At 36.6% G+C, this 20,627-nt stretch overlaps 1 protein-coding gene across 2 annotated transcripts in view; it reads right to left on the reverse strand.

Moving 5' to 3' along the window:
* The window catches only part of LOC150098229 (dimethylglycine dehydrogenase, mitochondrial-like), a 260,147-nt gene that overhangs the window by 3,074 nt on the left and 236,446 nt on the right, over nt 1-20,627 (reverse strand). Inside the window, exons 14-16 of one of the 2 annotated variants that reach the window (XM_090405925.1) lie at nt 13,265-13,422; nt 11,941-12,037; nt 8,419-8,587 (exon numbers count right to left, since the gene is read on the reverse strand). In XM_090405925.1, the coding sequence (XP_090262051.1) occupies nt 8,562-8,587; nt 11,941-12,037; nt 13,265-13,422 (281 nt within the window). In that variant the 3' untranslated portion in view covers nt 8,419-8,561. Of the gene's footprint in view, nt 1-8,392; nt 8,588-11,940; nt 12,038-13,264; nt 13,423-20,627 lie in introns of those variants that run through there. The other variant, XM_090405924.1, reaches the window with a different exon arrangement.

Genomic DNA, 20,627 nt, shown 5'->3' on the forward strand with positions numbered 1-20,627 from the left:
ATATTTGCCATTATTATTAGCTTTGCTCTTTTCTCCAAATTTTCCCAAAATATTTTTCTATGTCTTACAATCATTTCCTACTCTGCTATTTAGATCTCCAACAAGGACCAACTTTTCCTTTTTCATTGTGTCAGTTGCTTTTTCTAAAGTGTCAAAAAATTCCTCCATTTCTACCTTAGTAGAACCTTCTGTGGGACCATAGGCACAAATAAGTCTCATTGTCCAGTTCCTCATTTTTATATTTGCCCACATTACTCTACTTGAGACTGACTGCCATTCAAGAAGATTAGCCTCGTATTTTGTGTTGAATACTATGGCTACTCCTTCTTTTCCTTGATTGTCATTGCCTCAATATAACATTTTGTATTTATTGTTCAGAAAGATCTCACCAGTTTTGGTCTTTTTTGTTTCAGTCACCCCTATTATGTCGATCTGGTACTTATCTAATTCCTCAGCTAGCTCCATTTCTTTGCCATTCAGGCTTCTTACGTTGATAGTACCGATCTTTAACTCTGGTGATGTTGAGTTGGGGTTTGTTTTCAGATTTGTTCCAGTAGCTGACTTTTCGCTGTTCGCCCTGGTTCCCTGGCGAAAACAATGGGGGCCTTGTTTAACCGGGCGACGCCCCAGCCGGCATGAAATTTTGTCATGTTGTACCATCATTTTTTATTTTGGTTTAACCAATAAGAATACAATTTTGTCGGCTAAATCCCAAATTGCCAGCCCATCCTCGTTCGTTCAGTATCCAAGTGGATACCCAACAGGGTGCACCACGAGAAGGTGAGGATTGGACATTAGGTCAGAAGCCCTGGTTGGTTCTCCGCATTCCTTGAAAGGCTATGTGGAGGTCTCCTCTCAGTTATACAGCTTTGACCCTTAAGCACTCCCAAAAGGTGTCACACCTTATTAAAATACTCTGGATTAGAGATAGATGCTGAAAGTTTTTTCCCACTTGGTTATATTATAAATTAAAGATGCCAAGAAATGATATCCTTGGTTTCATTCTTTATCCAAGATGATATCTTGGTATCACTTTTGCATCTAGTTCCCACTGATGAGACTTCAATAAAGGTCGTAACCGGTCTGGGTTGTGGCCCTTCCCATGATGTATAGCATTATACGTGTCTATAAGGATATGTGCTTTGCATTATGGGATACTGAGGCAGTTGATGTGAAGTCAACTCTTTTTTATTAGCCTCTATATATGAGGTGCAGTGTCATGAAGTTACTTAATGCACAAACTTTGTTTGTTTACACTTGGATAAAAGATGAAACCAAGAATATAATTTCTTGGCATCTTCGATGTATAGTATAACCAAGTGGAAAAAACTTTCAACAAATACGAGTGTGATCCTACTGGATGCCTAAACCTGCATAAAGCATCTTATTTTTTATTTTTTTTTTTTTTGGCCAAACTGTGTACTAATTGTATAGTCTTAGTGAAACACATGGTTTGAGGAGAGGGAACTGTTTGGAATAATCAAATGTTTCAGTTGGGGAAGGGGTTGTTTCTTAGCAAAACCCATGAAAACAGGCATGATATTGATCATTTTCAGGCTTTTCCAAAAGGTGCTAGACATTCAGATAACCATATAGGTAAATATATATTGCAACCTGTAAAAAAAATTCAAACTAATCATAATGATTGCTCTTTCTGACTTTTTTTTGATATTAGTTAGAAGTCCAATGTTCAGATAAAATCACATAAAAGAAAAAAAAAAGTAATAAATCAGCAAAAATGCAAATAGCAAACCTCAAAACAACTGATATTTTGTACATTAAATACTGGAAGATTATATTCAACTTCTTGTGTTTTTCACATCTTTTACTGTGCTGAGAGTTTTTTTTGCATAAAAGCAAATTAACTCTCACAATCATATTAGACATGAAAAAAGGCCATATTGAATCTATGGCTGAATTATGCCAGATAGAAAATCAATACGTGACAAAGGGAAAGCTACAATACATTTTATCAGTAAATTGAACATTAAATTTTAACAACTTAAAGCCTATATTATAAGGCTTTATAAGCTTGGATGATATTTTAATACTTAGATAGGGGGAGGGACACTTCATTGTACTTAAAATTTTAATGCAAACTGTGCTAAAAGTATTTATTTCACTTTAGTGCTATATATAATTAACAGGAACAATTCCCAGGAAAGGAATAAGATCTTTTTTGAAGAATATTATTATTATTACTACTATCTGGCCATGCTGTCACTATGTCATGTCCTCCATTAAACTTGTTCAGTTCTGGTATTTAAACTGAGTTACTTAAGACACTTGAAGACCATTTGCAAAATATTAATAGAATACTCAGTTATTAATTTATTTTAAACAGGTTTATTTTGTTCTTAGCAAACTAAAAAAAAAAAAAAAAACTTCATCCTTGACTTTCAAGATGCTCTACTTCCTTTCTTTCCTACTATCTTGTAAAAATTTATCACATATGTCTGGCTCACTAGTTTAGATTATACTCAACTAGTATGATCTCCATACATGTTCTCCATCCATTATGTATGAAAAGATTTGGATGAACAAAAGGACTTTGAATGATGGCCTGCACTTGAATGAACCTAAAGTAAAGTTTCTGCACAAACTCTTGGTTAGTGAGACAATGGATGTGCTGAATCAGGAAAACTAGTCATATTAGAGTTGAAAAAACAGTTGAGTGCATATGCAGGTACCTTTAGACAAGGTAAAGGTGAAAGTAATAAAGAATTGCAAACATGTAGAGAGGCTTAAGTATTAGCAGTTATTCATCTTAACACTATACTGTTATACTGATTAATAGTACAAAACAAAATAACATTATTTAAGCTGCTAAATATGTTTATTGACATTTAAAACATCAAACTAGCAATCCTCATCACCTAATAACCTGGAGTTATAAAATGTCTTAACATACAGGAAGATCTGTTATCATACTTTGAGAGTGAAAATAGTGGCTTGATAGGGAATGGCGATGTACAAGATGGCAATGAGAGCACTGATCTAAGAAAGAGTGAGAGCAACTATACAGAAAGAGTAAATGGTTTGAATGATAAAAAAATGAGGAATTATTTGTAGGAAGTGAGATCGCTAGGTTGTGTGCAGTGATACAAAATGCGCAGCGGCAAATTTTGTATCACTGTATTTTAGAGCACCTGCAAAACTCTTTCCAGAGTGATTCGGCTAACGTAAACAAACAGCATAAGAGTGGAAGAGTTTCTGAAATGAAGGAAAGAGTGTTGTATGGTGACTCGTTATTAAGAGGAGTGATAGATGGGAGTGTAACTAAATCGTACTTACCGCATGCGAAATTTAAGGATGTAAGTGAGAGTATTAAAAGAATTAATAATTGTGGCGGGTACGAATGAATTGAAAGGTGATAAATTTTTTATGAGAGAGGACTTAAAAGTATTGTTAAAGGTAGCGAAAGAAAAGAGTGACAGAGTTAAAATGGTGAGTCTTGCCGTGGTATGACAGAGGAGTTTAGGAGGGCCATAATCGCAAATGACATTATGCGCAGGTTATGCAGACGGTGTGGAATCAGTTTGATGGGCGAAAGGACTTATACAAGATGGATGGCCTGCATTTGAATGGACTTGGTGTGCGGAGACTGGAAAAAGTGTTGCTGAATGAAGTGAAAATGGATGTGCAGAACCAAGGAAACTAGAACTACCAAGGAGGGGGGAGTGGATATGCAAACTTCAGTGAGACAGTTGAGTGTAAAAATGTATATAATGTACCTGAACCAGCACTAAGGACAAAAAATGGGAATGGGATATTTAGAATAACGCATCAAGATAGGGGTGGGACAAAGGAATCACTGCATTTCATTTATACTAATGCCAGGAGTATTAGGAACAAGAAGGAAGAATTTTTGGCCTTGATTGGCTCTTCCTGGCCACAGGTTATTGGCATTAGTGAAACATGGCTGACGGAAGATGATATAGTTAGTGGGATAGAATGTGTAGGTTATAGTGTGTTTAGGAGGGACAGAGAGAATAAAATGGGGGGGGGTGTTATTGATGATAGCTGATGAACTGCAGCCAAGGAGAATTGAAGTTGTATTGCAGGATAGTGAAAGGAGCTCATTTGAGGCTATTTGGTGTGAGATTGAGACTGGCAGAATAAAATATACAGTTGGGTGCTGCTATAGACCAGGTGATGGAATAGATGGTGGAGATAGTATGCATAAACAAATCGATGATATGAGTGGAAGGAGGGTAATTATTATGGGGGATTTCAACTATAGTAACATTGATTGGAAGGAGGAGAGGACACATGTGAGGAAGGAAATGGATTTTATTCAATTATTAAGGGATAACTATCTGAGACAGCATGTAATTGAAAATACTAGGGGTGTGAGAATGCTTGACCTGGTAATAGCATCTCACAATTTGACTGTAATGAATATGACCATGTTGCCACCTGTTGGTGAGAGTAATCATAAGACCTGGGAGGTGGCTAAAGGTGTGGAATTTTTGATTAAGACAGGGTATATGTGGAATTACCGTGCTGGGCGTCGATAGAGCATGGGAAGTGGTCAAGGAGCATTTACAGGAAGTTATGGCTGATTGTATACCTAGGGGCCGAATAGTAAAACAAGTAGGGGTTAAATGGATGAATAACACCATTAAGCTTGAGCTGCAAAAAAAGAAACAACTGTGGAGGGAATTTAAAGAAAGGGGGTGATCTGCAGGCACATGAACGGTATAAAGTGCAGGCCAGAAGGGTAACGAGTGTGGTCATCATACGTATCAAGGATTTAGGCCTAGTATGGCCTGTTCCGGCCTTAGAAGTCATTGTTTAAGAGGACGTCCTGGTTTTCTTTTTCCTAATGGCTTGTACTTTAAGGCTTGTTTTGGTAATCTTTCTGTTTTCATTCTTTGAACGTGTTCCATCCATCTGTGTTTATATTTAGAGTATATAGTAACGAGTGAGGTAAAAACAGCAAAATCCGATTATGAAAGAAAACTAGCTATGCAAGCAAAAGAGAATCCCAAACAGTTCTTTCAATATGCTGCACGCAAGAAAAAAACTGTACATGGCAAAATGATTTTAAGGAATGACGATGGTAAGGAGGTCACTGAACCAGTCGATATAGTGGAGTTACTGAGCGAGCGCTTTGCAAAGGTATATCATCCAGGTGGTGACATTGAAAAAATGAAGGAACCATTAGTTTATACGGGAATTGTGATGAATGAAGTGGAGGTGAATAGTCTATTACAGAACCTTAATGTGAATACATCTGTGGGATTGGATGGTATACCGGCACGGGTCTTGCGTGAAGCGGCTAAGGAATTATCAGTGCCCTTGACCATGTTGTTTAATCTGAGTCTCAGGTCTGGTTTAGTCCCGAAGGCGTGGAAAGAGGAGAAAATAGTTTCACTGCATAAAGGAGGATCCAAGACTATGGTGGCAAATTACCAACTGATCAGCATATCAGGAGTCGTTGTCAAGGTCTTGGAGAAAGTAGTCAAGGGAAAAATACAGGAATGGATTGATGAAAATGAGATACTGTACAGGGGACAGCATGGCTTTGTGAAGGGTAGATCATGCCTCAGTAACTTGCTCAAGTTTTATAACAAGGTGACGGCTGAACTGGATAAGGGAAATGGGTTTACAGTGATACTGCTGAACCTGGCAAAAGCGTTTGACAGGATACCACATGGAATTCTAATCCGTAAACTACAACATTTGGGAATGGATAGGTGGGTGGTTGATGGAGAGATATCAAAGAGTAGTTTATTCAGGAGTAGAGTCCAAAAGACAGCCTGTGACTAGTGGTGTGCCGCAGGGTTCTGTTCTTGGACCACTGCTGTTTAATCTGTTCATTAACGATATAGGGAAGGATCTAAGTGGAAGAGTTCATTTGTTCGCTGATGATGCAAAGTTGGGTAGGGCGATAGTGAATGCAGAAGATGTCAAAGTCTTGCAGGATGACTTAGATAGATTGGAGTTCTGGATGTCAATTTAATGTGACAAAATGTGAGGTTATGCATTTTGGGGTGAAAAGATTGGCAGCAGTATACCACATTGGTGGAACTGTACTCCAAGAGATTGATGAGGCCAGGGACTTGGGAGTGTTGGTGGATAGGGAGATGAAGTTTAGGGGCCACATTGCAAAAGTAGCTAAATCAGCTCAGAGACAAACAAGTTATTGTACCGAGCCCTGATAAGACCTCACCTCGGTTCCTTCTTGATGGGGAGGAGGTGGAGAGGATCCAGAGGCGAGTGACTAAGATGATAGCAGGTCTGTGGAAGTTTTTATGGAGAGTTTTTTTAAAACTCTTACCAAGAGAGCCCACAATCTTTGTTCCAGTGGAACTGCCCTCACTACTGAGCTTAACCACATACACAGAACTTTCCTCTCCAATGGCTACAGCGAACACAGTATCAAAAAAATAATCAATTCCTCCCCCATTCCCCGTCCCTCTCGTCAACAAGATTTTAAAAATGCCATCACCATACCCTACATCCGTGGCACTTCGGAAAAAATAGCCAAGATACTAAAAAAGTATAACCTACACACAGCATATAAGCCCTACAGCAAACTTGCTACCCTTATCCGTTCTACGAAAGATCAGCTCCCTCCTCTCTCTCTGCCTGGAGTTTACAAAGTACCCTGTTCCTGTAAGCTTGCGTACTTTGGACAGACAGGCAGATCAGCATCCATCTGCCTGGAGGAACACAAGTCGTACATCGTTAAACACAACTATGGCCATTCAGGCTTGGCTGACCATGTTTTGGACACCACCCACAAAGTATCATGGAAGAAAACCACCATGCTCCACCACAGCAAATTCAAGAAAGAGAGACTTTTCTTAGAAGCAGCAGCAGCTCTCAGAAACCAACCAAATCTTAATAAATATGGTTGCATTAAGCTTCCAAAGATTTGGGAAACACTCATCACCAGAGGTCCCACCTTGCATTCCAGGCCACCTACTACTGCCCTTAGAGGGTGCTCCACCTAGATAGGACTTTAGTGTCACCCACGTGGTTGGGCTTAGTATTGTAAGTTTTTGTGTGCATGTTACATTAATTGTTTTTGTAATCCCCGTAGATGTCCTAGTGACTAGGACGAAATATAGGAAGTATTAAATTCTATTTTAATTCTTTTTGAGTGTTGTAAAAAATCCATTAAACCTCCAACATAATCATAGAGGAATGAAGATCAATACAGATGATATGATAACATATAGAAACTGCAACAACCACCCCAATACTGAACTGACACCTACTCACATCTTTACCTGTCCAGCAATTACAGCAGCTTTGCAAGAAATAGATCCTAATCCTGAACAACAGCGCTATACAAACAAAATCATCGACATAGCCAAAGCAGTTCAAGGAGCACATGGAAACATCTAAGACTCTTCAAAGGACAAGACAACAATTTTCTTTCAAACCAACAACTGCATCCATCCCATTCTACTTACTACATACAGCCTATTTCATATCATGAATTACTGCTCCGAGAAAATGTTTTTTTTTTTTTTGTTGTTCATTCATCCATCCCACACCTAATTCCAGAATCGACTTTTTTTCTTTTTTGATTGGTCCATTTCTGCTTTCTTGCACCTTCCTTTACTTCTCTGCATGATTTCTTACCTTTCCTGTTATTTACTAAATACTTTTCCAGTGCTATGTGGTATTATGAAGCACTTGTGAAGCCTCAAAATTCACAACATTCTTCCGCATGCTACTCTTATTTTTTTTCCTAGTGCTTTCACATTTCCTTTCTCTGCTATCACCTCTTGACACTGTAACATCTCATTAAAGACTTTGACATCTTATAATTGATGAATATGGAAAGTGGTTTTACCAAGAAATCTTTCATAACTAATTTGTAAATTAGTTATGAAAAAAAGAAATTATTCCCTTTCAGGAGATAGAACACTGATTAGAAACATTGGTCAATTACAAATGAAAGTCTGTGGCTAAAAACTTTGAATTTTAAAATAATATGAATTAAAATACACTATATTTTTATACTTGACATATGTACCAATTTATATATTTTCCTCAAAACCTGTGGGTGATATTAAAAAAAAGTCCAAAGTCATTTTTAGATTCATCTCCTGAAAAGTACATACAACTACTTAAATATTTTCCTCAAAACCTGTGGGTGATATTAAAAAAAAAAGTCCAAAGTCATTTTTAGATTCATCTCCTGAAAAGTACATACAACTACTTAAATTTGCTCAGTCAAGGAAAAAAACTAAATTTGTTGCCCAGTGTAAATTGTGACAGCTGTATTGCCATTTTTTTAAAAGTATTTCTTTGTTTCATTTTTTTACATACCTTTTTGATGTTCTTTTTCTGGTATTCTATAACTAACTGACTGATTTTTATTTTCTAAAGTTAAAGTATGACATAAACTCATAAATTAGCTGCTTACCTTACCACAGCAGTAGACAGATTCATTTCCTTCTGGATCAACATCTGTAGTAGCTACTTTAAGATATGCAAGCTTTCTGTGTAGTCCCTGCCTTCTGAAAGTAAGCAAAGCTTCTTTTCCAATGAAGTTTGTTTTCTTTTGAATTTTAATGAAGAAATCAAGACCAGCTTCATAGGGATTGGTATCCAGGTTCATCTACAAATAAGCAGAAATAAACATTCTGCCCTTCACTGACTGTAACAGATGTGAATTCTGAGTTTATAGAATGACAATGTTTCTATGAGCAGGAAGCTCAGCATTCAATTCTGTATCACAAAATGTATAAGTTTTTTTTTTTTTCTAATTTAAAAAATTCATTTTAAATACAGGATAGATTTTTAAGACAACAGGGGGACTGACAAATTTTCTTCATTTGAAAAGTATTTGGCATTCCGAATTTCTACAGACACAGTTTGAAACATACAGAAAAATAATCACATTTTTTGTGAAAATCCATTGCTAATCTTCCCTATTACCCAGTTAACCAAAAATTTTAATCATTAACAATACATTTCAATCCCCCTTTTTTCAATCTGAAAAAAAGTTAGCCTTTATACACAGGTTTTCTTACCTTGTACTGACTGATAATTTATTTCAGTTCACAAAATCAAATACAGTGCATCATTTTTTTCTGACTATGAAGTCAATTAAAAAGACTAAACAAAATGTTTTGGTCTAATTTAAGAGGGTTTGATGTGACTGTGTTTTGATAGCACTGAAGATCACAAGGTTGCTCTGATCCTACTGGAAAATGGTAAGGAGATCAATGTTTGTGGGATTAGATACAGAGACACTCATGTTTATCCTATATATATATATATAGGATAAAATGTACAGAATACTGAAGATACCTTAGCATGCATTGGTTGAACAAAGAGGAAACCATCTGTTGTGGCATATAGCAAAATCAAAAAAGAAATTGGCAACCCAACTGCAAAGATCAGAAGAGAGCCCATAGGATGCTATTTTGGTAGGTATGCTTCTATGCTAGACCATATTGACATGTCCTTGAAACATCAAGAATGACTATGCAGATTTCTCCAAACCATTCCATGGTTTGTGTCCAAAGGTGCATAATGTTGGCTAGGAGATCTATTGTGGATTAAAAGTGCAGAATTCACATTACCTACTTATCCTCTTCGTGTCTCATGGCACATAATGCTGAGATCTGTTTCTTCCAGATACCTCTGTCCTGAGCCACCAGTTTGACTTCTCTCCAGCCAGCCAAGTCCTCTTTCCTTTTCTGTCATTCTTTGTCAAGTTAATTTAGGACTTCCCATTTTCTGTTTTCCTTCTGGGATCCATGTCAAAGCCACTTTAGGAATCTCTCTGCTGTCCATTCTCAGTACGTGTCGAATCCACTTTCATCTCCATTTTTTTATTTCATCAGTGATGCATTTTTGCACAGTCAGCTTGATTGGCCAAATGGTTAGTGTATCCACTCTGCAGCCAAAAAAGGCTGCAGGTTCGAATACTGCCATGGGCATGGATGTTTGTGAAAGTAGTTTTGGTGGGCAGTAGATGGTATTGATGTAGGTTATGATGATAGTAGCAATTCACTGTAGTTGGTGAATTGAGTGATGGAGATGGGGAACTGTAGAGTAGGTGCCCTCCCTCAATGAGTTTTTGGACTCCTTGGAGGTGTCAAGTAATAATAAGTCATCATTTGTTATAAGTTAGGGCTAAAATATTTTTAATATTTTACACAGGCATTTGGTTTGAAAACTATTTAATTTAGCTTCCTGTTTTTTGGTCAGCTTCCATGTCTCTGATCCATATAATAATACACCGTTAATTACTATTGAAAATCTTTATTTTGGTTTTATTATTGTTTTTTGAAGATTTCCATATATATTATTTAATTTTCTGAAAGCAGTATTAGCTTTTGTCAGTCTTTGTATTATATCCGTGTTAGCTCCACCTTCATATCAGCAGTCACAAATTAACTGGTCCATCTCCAGTGGCAAAAAAGTTGATTGTTGACCTTCTCCATTATTTTGGAGAGAAATGAGAGAAAAGCAATTGATTGATAGTTTGATGGAATACTTCTGTCTTCCCCACCCCCCATTTTTTTTCTTTTAGTAAACAAGCTGAATATAAGCTTATCCTCAAGCTTTAGGGATACATACCAGCTGAACTATAAAAGAGTACAGGGTTGATATATATAGTTCCAGAGCACAACTTTCAAATACATTTGGATTGGTGTGTGTGCGTGGGAGGGGGGGGGGCTACTATCGGAACCAGAAAACTTATTGGTGTCTATATCTTTAAATCATCTCTGCAAGAGAAATGATGCCAGGAGTTCACCTAATCACTGGGTGATGTTACAGTGGTAACAATTGGATATGAAAGAGGTAGAAGCATGGAAAGGCAGAAGTTGTACCAGTAGCTCAAAAAGATCAAAAGGCTTGACTAGTGTTTAAACAGGTGACAAGTTTTTTTTGCAAATGGTGAAATCTTCAGTGTAGGCTGAGTATAAAGCTGGAGTTTTGTCTCAAACCATATATGGTGAATAATTTTCTTTGTCTGGCTTGGCATGCTTATTGGAGAATCAAGACCTTGGACAGCAGTTAGATTTTGGTGAATGAAAGACTTCATTTCAGTAAGATTTGTTTCTGCTATTCAATCAGAGAAGATATTTGGAATAAGAGGAGGAGAAAAAGAAGCCACAGAGGTTATCCCATTTTGGTATTACGTAGTGCCAAAGAATAGGATATGGAAAGTGACTGAATGAAGGTTGTTCTGTAGAGTGGGAGTTTGAAACATTATTATATGAGTTATCAAGAAGACAAGTAGCATCTGTGGTATATCTTGGAAGGAGAACTTTTTAGGTCCAGATGTCAGGAAGATGGTAAGGATTATCTAGTATGCTAGTGAGACAATTTCATTAGATCACCATTAACAGATATCTCAGAATTTCTTGCACCTTATGACTGATATTGGAGAAGGAATGCTACTTTGAGTTATGAACAATGAAGTCCCCCAAAGAGAGAACTTCTACTTAGACTGCAGAAAATCAAACTTTAGAAATAAATAACCAAACAAATAGAATTTGGAGAGGAATAAACGTGGTAAATGAATGCAACCAATGGCAATGAAATTTTGAGGCAGAGAAGATTTTTTAAAAAAAGAAAAACAAGGATTCTAGGTCTGGCATGAGATGTCCGATCTGATGAATGTGCAAATATTATATTTGTGATAGAAAGAATTGTACAAAGTGTAGTTTGGATGGTGGTTGTAGTTGTGGTTATGAAGGAAATAAAAAGTGTGGGTTAAATGCCTGTAAGTGATAGTTCACATCACTTATGTCTGTTTTAAGGCCACAAATATTGGTAAAGTAAAAAAAAAGTTATTATTGTTTTATGATTTAGGATCGAATTTTTGTTCTTTTTTAATGATTTGTTGGAGATTTTTTCCTGATCTGCAGTGTTAGTGCATTTATTTAAAATGTCTTTCACAGGTTGGTGATGTAAAAGAGATTAAAGAGTGAGGATAAGTAAAAGACTCACCCACACAGAAAGTAGTAAGTCTTCTGTCCATGAATGTGTGTGTCAGCAGTGCCCTCTTGCATACTGCTCTAATACTTGAACTCCCTCCAGACACAATCTAGCAGAGTAAATGACAATAGTACTGTTTACTAGCTAATCAGGAAGCCTACTAATACAGGGTGTTCGGGATAAATTTGACAGTTTCGTAAGGAAAAAGAAAATCTTCTTTGTATCTATTAAATTTAATGAATTGACAAAAAAACATTACAGGCAGAGTTAATTACAATACTATCAACAAGATTTACTCAAAATAACCACCATTAGCATCGATCACAGCTTCAATTCTGCTTCGGAACCTCGAACAAGCTGATGCTACAGTCTCCCTGGGAAGGGCCGCAAAAACTGTTTTAATTTTATCCATTAACTGGGCTTTTGTATTACTGGAAGTGCGATTGGTGTCTTTTTCAACTGCGCCCCATACAAAATAATCCATGGGGTTAAGGTCTGGGGAGTTTGGAGGCCAAACATTTGGACTGGTGAAGTCGTAGAAATTTTCAGACAACCATTTTTGACTTTTCCCAGAGGTGTGGCAAGGGGCCGAATCCTGCTGCCATACATACGGCCTACCATTGGCTACCCTTGTTATCCAGGGCTTGACTACAGTTAGCAACTCCACGAACAAAGCCCGAATTCCAATGCCAGGGTTCTTCAACACCTGTTCCTGCAGATTTGCGAGGAATTCTGCTGTACGAACGCAATCAGATCGTCTGCTAGGGATCTTTCTTCTTGCTACATCCTCGTAGTCACCATTGCAAGTCTCTAGTTCATGCCTGATTGTTTTTACTGTATTCAGGGAGCATTGGGCAGCAGTCGTAATATCCTTATTTTGATGGCGGGCACGAATCATCATGATACAAGTTATTCTCTTCCATGATTCAGGTGGGTTCCAGCTATCCATCCTTTCTGACATCTTGTATATGAATGAAGAAGGGTCCAAACTTTTAAATGAAGAGAAGTGTGTGTTAATACATGTAACTTACGGAAAAATATAATTAATTATAAATATGTCAAATTTATCCCGAACACCCTGTATATAATCATTAAGTGCAGTACCTTCAAATAAAGAGGAGATGGTAGGTGCATGAAGTGCACTACCTGAAAAGATGGTGAGGATGCAGATAGTAAATGCATTTAAGGAGTGATATGCTCTTTGGATACTCTCCAAAGAGAAATTCTTCAATGTATCTCTCACATCTCTATAGAGATCTTTAATAATAATAATAATGCTTAGTATCTGTATGAGAATTATTAGTTGAAATGACAATCAAGAAATAAACCAACATACCTCTGCACCCCACATCCTGAAACCTTTTTCTAATCTTAGTGAGTTCATTGCATATGTTCCAAAATCACCTATTTCATATTCTTTTCCTGCTTTCAGTAATGTGCTGTACAGTTTTTCAGTATCACTGCAATGATGATATAACTCCCATCCCAGCTCTCCTAGGTATGATATATATTAAGACCATGTAAAAATATAAATATTTCTAAAATATACAAAGCTTTAACAAATGTATATATCACTTTAAACCTATTACACAAACATTTTGCTTCTCAAATCAAAACTATTAAAGAAAGATACATTTCATTTCTCAAAATCATATATGAAGACTGATCAGAAATATCTAGGACAAAACTTTTTTCAAGAAACTACTAATGGTATTGAAATGACAACCACATAGGCAACAAATAAGCCAAGCTAACATCTTTCTTTCTAGTAGATGAATATTAGATGTTGCCAAATTATTGTGAATAAACTGATCTAAAGTGCAATAATGTTTTTTCTGTTGCAAAATAGGCATATTAAAATGTTGTGTGTGTGTGTGTGCACGCACACACACAACAAATGATCCAAGGTGTTGAAGTAGTACCTCCCCCCCCCATCATTAAGGTGTCAATACAATTCTGATTACTTCATGTGCAAATTTTGTTTGCTTACACTTGGATAAAGAATTAAACCAAGAATATAATTTGTTGCCATCTTTAATTTATGGTATAAACAAGTGAAAAAATTTTCAACATCTATCTCTGATCCAGAGTAATTTAATAATAAGGTTCAACATTACTTCACCCTTGGTATCCCCCTTCTGAGTCTGATTCCTACTGATGATACCTCAATAAAGGTCGAATATTCTTCTAGGAATTGCAGCCATATTTATACAGTGCTCACTATATCAGAGCAGCTGGAGACTGGAATTGTACTGAAAAAAAAAAAAAACATTAGACAAAATAGGGGGCCACCCCCAGGAGTGGAAAAGTGGGATATGCACAGTAAAAATATGTCTCGACAATGCTCAACTAATAGACAGACTTATGTGTTCGTCATACATGTTGTTTTTTTTAACGGTATATATATTAGAACACATAGACATATAGAGGATGTGCAATCCTAATCTCTTACACATACATGAATCAAGTTACTGGTACCTGTATTGATCGAATTTATATTTCTTCTTCCCTCATAAATAGGATAATTCAGATAAAACATTTTGACATCAATATGTCAGATCATAATCCAGTTTTACTCAAGTTCTTCTGCATGGAACAAGTAGAGATCAATTCTGGACTATGGAGACTTCCACTAAATATCCTGTTGATCTTTTCAGCCAAATTCAAGACCCTCTGTTCAAACTGGAATAATGTTACCTGGAACTGGGATATATGGTTAAAATTCAAACAAGCAGTAAAACAGAATATGACCTGAATGGGGAAAGGAACAAGTGTTCCTCAAAAGAAAAAAGTTGAAAGACTTGTATAAAGAGAGACGCTGGTTTGTAGCAAATCTACACAATGGTATAGAATGCAGCAACATCATTAGAAACATTAACATAGAGATAGAGGTGGAAACAGGTAGAAGAAAGAAATTTTAAATAAGAATACAGAAGCACTTAGCAGATAGTTCCTTAGCTGCATTCTTCAATAGGCAATTCACTAAATTCTGCAAAGAAAGGACTATCACTCAAATTTGTATTGATAGTGAAGACATGCCCATCACTCAAGACATCCTTGACTCCTTTGAAAAACACTATAAAAATCTGTTTGAAGACAACAGTACTGTGGGAAATTATAGCTCTTGGAACATTAATGGCTTTCCTGTTTATAGCCAAGGTGGATTTTATAGACCCATTACAGCATTTGAAGTCCACGGCCTATAAAGAATGCCAGAGAAGAAAATCCCCAGGGCTTGATGGTCTAGGGATAGAACTTTACTGCGAGGCCTGGGAATTTATTCTTCCCATTCTAGTTATACTATTTAATTATTTTCTCTCATCACGTCATATCGAGTGAATTTGTAGCAAGCCATACAGTCCTCATTCCAAAACCTAATAGAGATCATACCGTTATCAGCAGTTTGAGACATATTTCTCTATCTAATACTGACTACAAGTTATTTTTCACCATCATCAAATTCCTGACATGTACTCTCAAGGGGTGTACAGGATATGATAGTACTACATGAAAAATTTACATCATTACTAACTTCCCATTTACAATTTTCCTCCAAATCAGCCTATTACTTGTCAAGACTCCAATATTATCATTATCAGATCTTATATTTCTATCGTCTAAGGCACATTGTACCATATCAATCCACCTATATATTGGTCTTCCTCTGGGTCGTTTTCCTGCCAACCTGGCAGAGAACACTTGTTTTTGCCAGTCTTTCCTCGCCCATTCTGTTTAAGTGACCATACCACCTGAGATTAGCTCTGCTAACGCATTCCTGGATGCCGACAATGACAAGTTCTTTCCTGATATCCTCGTTTATAATATGATATTGCCATTAATGCCATCTGTTCATGCCTCTAATCTTTCTCAGGACTCTCATATGTGCGGTCTCTGGTCTTTGGTCAAGTGTTTTACTTCTGCCCCGGCTCTCAGATCCATAATTTAAAACTGGTTTGAACACTGTCTTGTATACAGCTAATTTCTCTCTTATTCCATATGAATTTATTCAGTTGACTTCCTACCAAACCAGCTTTGTTGATTCTGTTGTCTATTTCCATATTTAATTTACCATCTTCAGTAAAAATTGTGCCTAAGTAGCTGAAATATTTTACTTGTTCCACAGGTTCCCCATTCACAACACAATTCACATTTTCAACAATTCTACCTATTTTCATTGTCTTTGTCTTTTTAATGCTGACCTTCATACCATATCTATTACAACAGTTATTCAATTTAGTCAGGGACTCTTGCAAACTTGTAGCGGATTTATTTAGAAGCATCACATCGTCTGCATAAAGCAAAGAGCTGACATTAACATCTCCAATTCTATATCATGTTTAATATCACTTTCCTTCATAATGTGATCCATATAGATAATGAATAACAGAGGGGATAATGTACATCCATGTCTCGCACCAGATTTAACATTAAACCATCTTCCTGTACTTCAATTATATAATGCCCCATTGACACCATATAACTGTAGCATATTGAATAGCTTCTCTCTTGGCACCTTGTCATATGCCTTTTCCAGATCGATAAAACTTAAATACAGATCTTTGTTATATTCCCATGCTTTCTCAACTATTTGTCGTAAAGTGAAGATCTGATCCTGACAGCCTCTATTTGGCCTGAATCCAGCTTGTTCTTCCACAATTCTTCTCAACCGTTTCTCAAGTATGCTTGCATAGATCTTGCCAGGAACACTCAGTAGAGAAATACCTCTGTAATTCTCACATTCAGTTTTATTTCCCTTTTTATATATGGGTACTATTAGAGCTCTACTCCAATCATCGGGAATTCGTCCCTCTGTCCAGGCTTTCTGAACTATGCAGTGCAACCACTGCAAGACTTCTATACCACCATACTTCAGCATTTCTGGTCGAATATCATCTACTGCTGCTGCCTTTCCACATTTCAACCCTTTGATGGCTTTTTCTACTTCAAGTATGGATATGTATTCCTGACTGTGTGAATGTTGAGTGTTTTTTACCACTGTGCTATCACTGCTTATTTCATTTAGCAATTTTTCGAAGTAATTACTCCATACTTCAAGGATATCTTTTTCTCCTGTTTTCATGCAACCTTCATTATCTCTAACTCCTTTTACAGCACTCTTTCCACCATTTCTAAGCTTCTTCAACAACCTCCAGAATATCTTACCACCTTCTTGATATTTATTTTCTATATTCTTGCCAAAGTCCTCCCATGACTTGTTTAGCTTTCTTACATTTGTCTCTGTATTCTCTAAGAGCACCAGCTGACTTATTTGCCAGGAACTTTTGATATGCTTTCTTCTTCTCCTTCACTGCCACTTTAACTTCCTGTGTCCACCATGGAGTTCTGATTTTTCTATCCTTGCAGACAACCTCACCACATGCCTCTCTGGCTAAATCAATCAGGGTTTTCTTCAAGGATTGCCACTGAATCTCCAAGGTTTGGTTCCTGTTCTGAAACTCTTTCATTTTTTCTTCAATAATCTTTGTGTATTTTAGTCTATAGTTCACATCTGAGAGCTGCTCGACTTTTATTCGGTTTAAAACTTTCTTACATGTTATTCTTTTCAATACAAAATTCAATTTTATCCTGCTCAAGACTAAATAGTGATCGCTTCCAATTTCAAATCCTCTGTACACTCTGGTGTCCTGCACCAGGGAGAAACATCACTATCAACAATAACATAGTCAATGAGACTTTTCTTATTCCTTGCCTCTTCTCTCCATGTGAATTTGTGCACATTTTTATGTTGGAATATGGTGTTAGTAATAAACAGTCCATGTCCTGAGCAGAAATCCAACAGGTATTTGCCATTGTTATTGCCTTTTTTTAGTTATTTCAAAGTTATTTTTCTTCATTATCAATAACAGGCTCAAAGTAATAATGAGATTCATAATTAAAAGCACACTGGTGTGTGTGGAGTTCCAGACCAAGCAGGTAGAATGTAATCTGTTTCTGCTATATGATCTACTCCATTTAGTTCATACAAAAAAGCAACCAATGGCAGTGCTATCAGTAGACCTTATTCAAGCATTGATTAATGTCCAGCATCCCTTTCTGTTCCACATCCTCCAGTAAATTGGTGTGGATAAAAAGCTGCTATCTGTTATTAAAAGAGCCCTATGCCAATTCAACTATATGCCGCCATTAATGGGTTCCTATCAGATCCAGTCAAAATTCAAAAGGAGTCAAGCAAGAGTAATGGACTCTAAGTCCATTACTCTTTGCACTGGTTTTTGAACCTTTCTTGCAGGAAGTCGCCAATACAGATGCCGTGCAGGAATAACAGTTCCTTCAACTATGAAGGAAAATAAAGCATTAGCAAATGCTGGTGATGTAGTAGGCACTCAGATAATGATTCAATATACTCTTTTTGGGTATTTTGGAAAAATTGCAAGATCAGTGTATTAACTGCTAATTCAGACAAGACAAAATTAAAAGTTTTTGGAAAATGGGATCTCGGAGGCATTCCTTTTTGATTTACCCCTAAGAGAGAGAGAGAACAACTCATCACTATACTTGAAATTGCTCTGAAATTCTCCACTTACCCAATATTACCAGTTCAAGAACTTGTATACAAAAACATTGAAACCTTAGAAGAATGGAAAATTGGGCCACTTTCCTTTTCTTCTAAAGCTGTAGTACTTAAAACCATAATCTTTCCTGCTCTATTGTACATAATAAACATTACAGAAACTGAAGAAAAGCAATTATATAGTAAGCCTGTGCAATTTTTTGGTCTAGCCGATACCAAGTAGTTAAAAAGTTTTTTCAACTATCAAAGAAGCATGGATGCTTTGGGCTTCCAGTCTTAAAATTCTGCTATTTAAGCAACAGCTTCAAAAATTCATAAAATGTTGCAGATCAATCACACATATGCAGACCTCCAGCACTACCAACGTTTTCATCTTTCCCATTTTGGAGTAAATGATTATAAAGGTCCAAAAGCTAAGATTGTTCCTGAATACTACAACATTCTGTGCTTCTTTTAACTCTTAGATTGCTACAACATTCTTTCCATTAATAAAAGTAAAATTTGGTATAAAGAAATCTTTAACTTCTTTCGCCACGAATTTCCACAGTTGGGTACTGACAACAACAACAACAGTTTGTTTCGTAACTTACTGAAGTTCCATGGATACCCAAACAGGAGAGATCTTGTTTGGAGAATTGCATATGTTGCCTTCCAGACAATACCATCAAATAGATGTACTTTAACATCAGAGATCCAATCTGTGATATCTGTAACTGATTGGAAACAGCAGAACATTGCTTACAGGTATTACTGCAAATGTCTTTGCAGTATCACCTGTCAGCAATGGGAAGAGAATTTTGATTTTTATAATTAATGAATTAAAATACTATTTATGGAAGGTTAGAAAGAAACATTATTATTATTATTTGTCACCTCCAGGAAGTCCAAAGACTCGTCTAGGGAGGGCGCTACTCTACAACTCTGTCTCCACCACTCACAATCTACCAACTGACCACAACTACAACAACTGCATCTACCGCCAACCACTTCCATAGACAATCACAAACATCCATGCCCACCGCGGGATTCAAACCCGCAGCCTTTTGGCTGGAGAGTGGATATGCTAACCACTCAGCCAGCTAGGCTGGCAAAAACATGGATTTGAAAACCAGCAATATGACATTCAAATGCTTTACAATATTATATTGTGGAAATTTTATTGTTCAGTCAGGCAATTTTTGTATTTAGAAAGAAGCATTCTAGGATATTTCAAAGTTTTGGCTAGGTGGTGTAGCCCACCAACATTATGCAATATTCACTGGGAGGGGGGAGGGATAAAATTCTGTCTATTTTCTATTTTTACTATAAGAGGTTTTTATATGGTTCCATTCTCTTAGTTCAATGTGCTCTTATAGGTCAATTGCAGGGATGACTAGAGAGCAATCCCACACAGAGAAGGCCAACCACCTGGGTATCAGTCATCTTTGCACTTTAATTTAAGTCGGTCTTTGGTTGTTTGTCTGCATGAGACTGGTGAAAAAGTAAAACTGATAGACTTTGACTATATGATGATACAAAAGAGCCAAGGCCTCTCATACTATCTATCTTTTCTTTCTCCTAACACTATCAGGCTCTCTTGCACCCCTATACTAACTAGTTTTCTGCCCTTTGCTATTTCACCTTAATAAAGGTTGAAACCAGTCTGGGTAGTGGCCCTTCCCATAATGCAAAGCACACACACTCACACCTTAAGGGATGTGTGTGTTTAGTTTTATTTTTATTTGATTTAGTATCTCAGCATATAATGCTGAGATACTAAATCAATTGATGTGAAATCCTTAGTGTCTACATACAAGTAGCCCAGTCGTTAAGATACTTCACATGCAAACTTTGTTTCTTTACACTTCGATAAAGGATTAAACCAAGAATTTCTTGGCATCTTTAATTTTTAGTAGATATAAAACTTAATACAACAAGGTAGCTACAACCCATTCACATATAATTGGTTTGTGGAGTAATTTCTTTCAACGAAATTCCATCCCAGATATTTCTGATAAGCCCTCATCTAATTTACTTATGCAAATACTAGTCATTTCAGAAACATTTATATATATATATTTTTTTTTTTAATTTGGCACTATATCATAATTACTGTCATATACTAAAATGGATAAGAGGCGACTTTTCTTTTTTAATTTTGTGGCTGGCATATTTTACCAGTATTGAA

Source organism: Typopeltis vanoorti, chromosome 16 (assembly GCF_054136105.1).
Source record: "Typopeltis vanoorti isolate ZY-2024b chromosome 16, IOZ_Tvanoo_1.0, whole genome shotgun sequence".
NCBI lineage: Eukaryota > Metazoa > Arthropoda > Arachnida > Uropygi > Thelyphonidae > Typopeltis > Typopeltis vanoorti.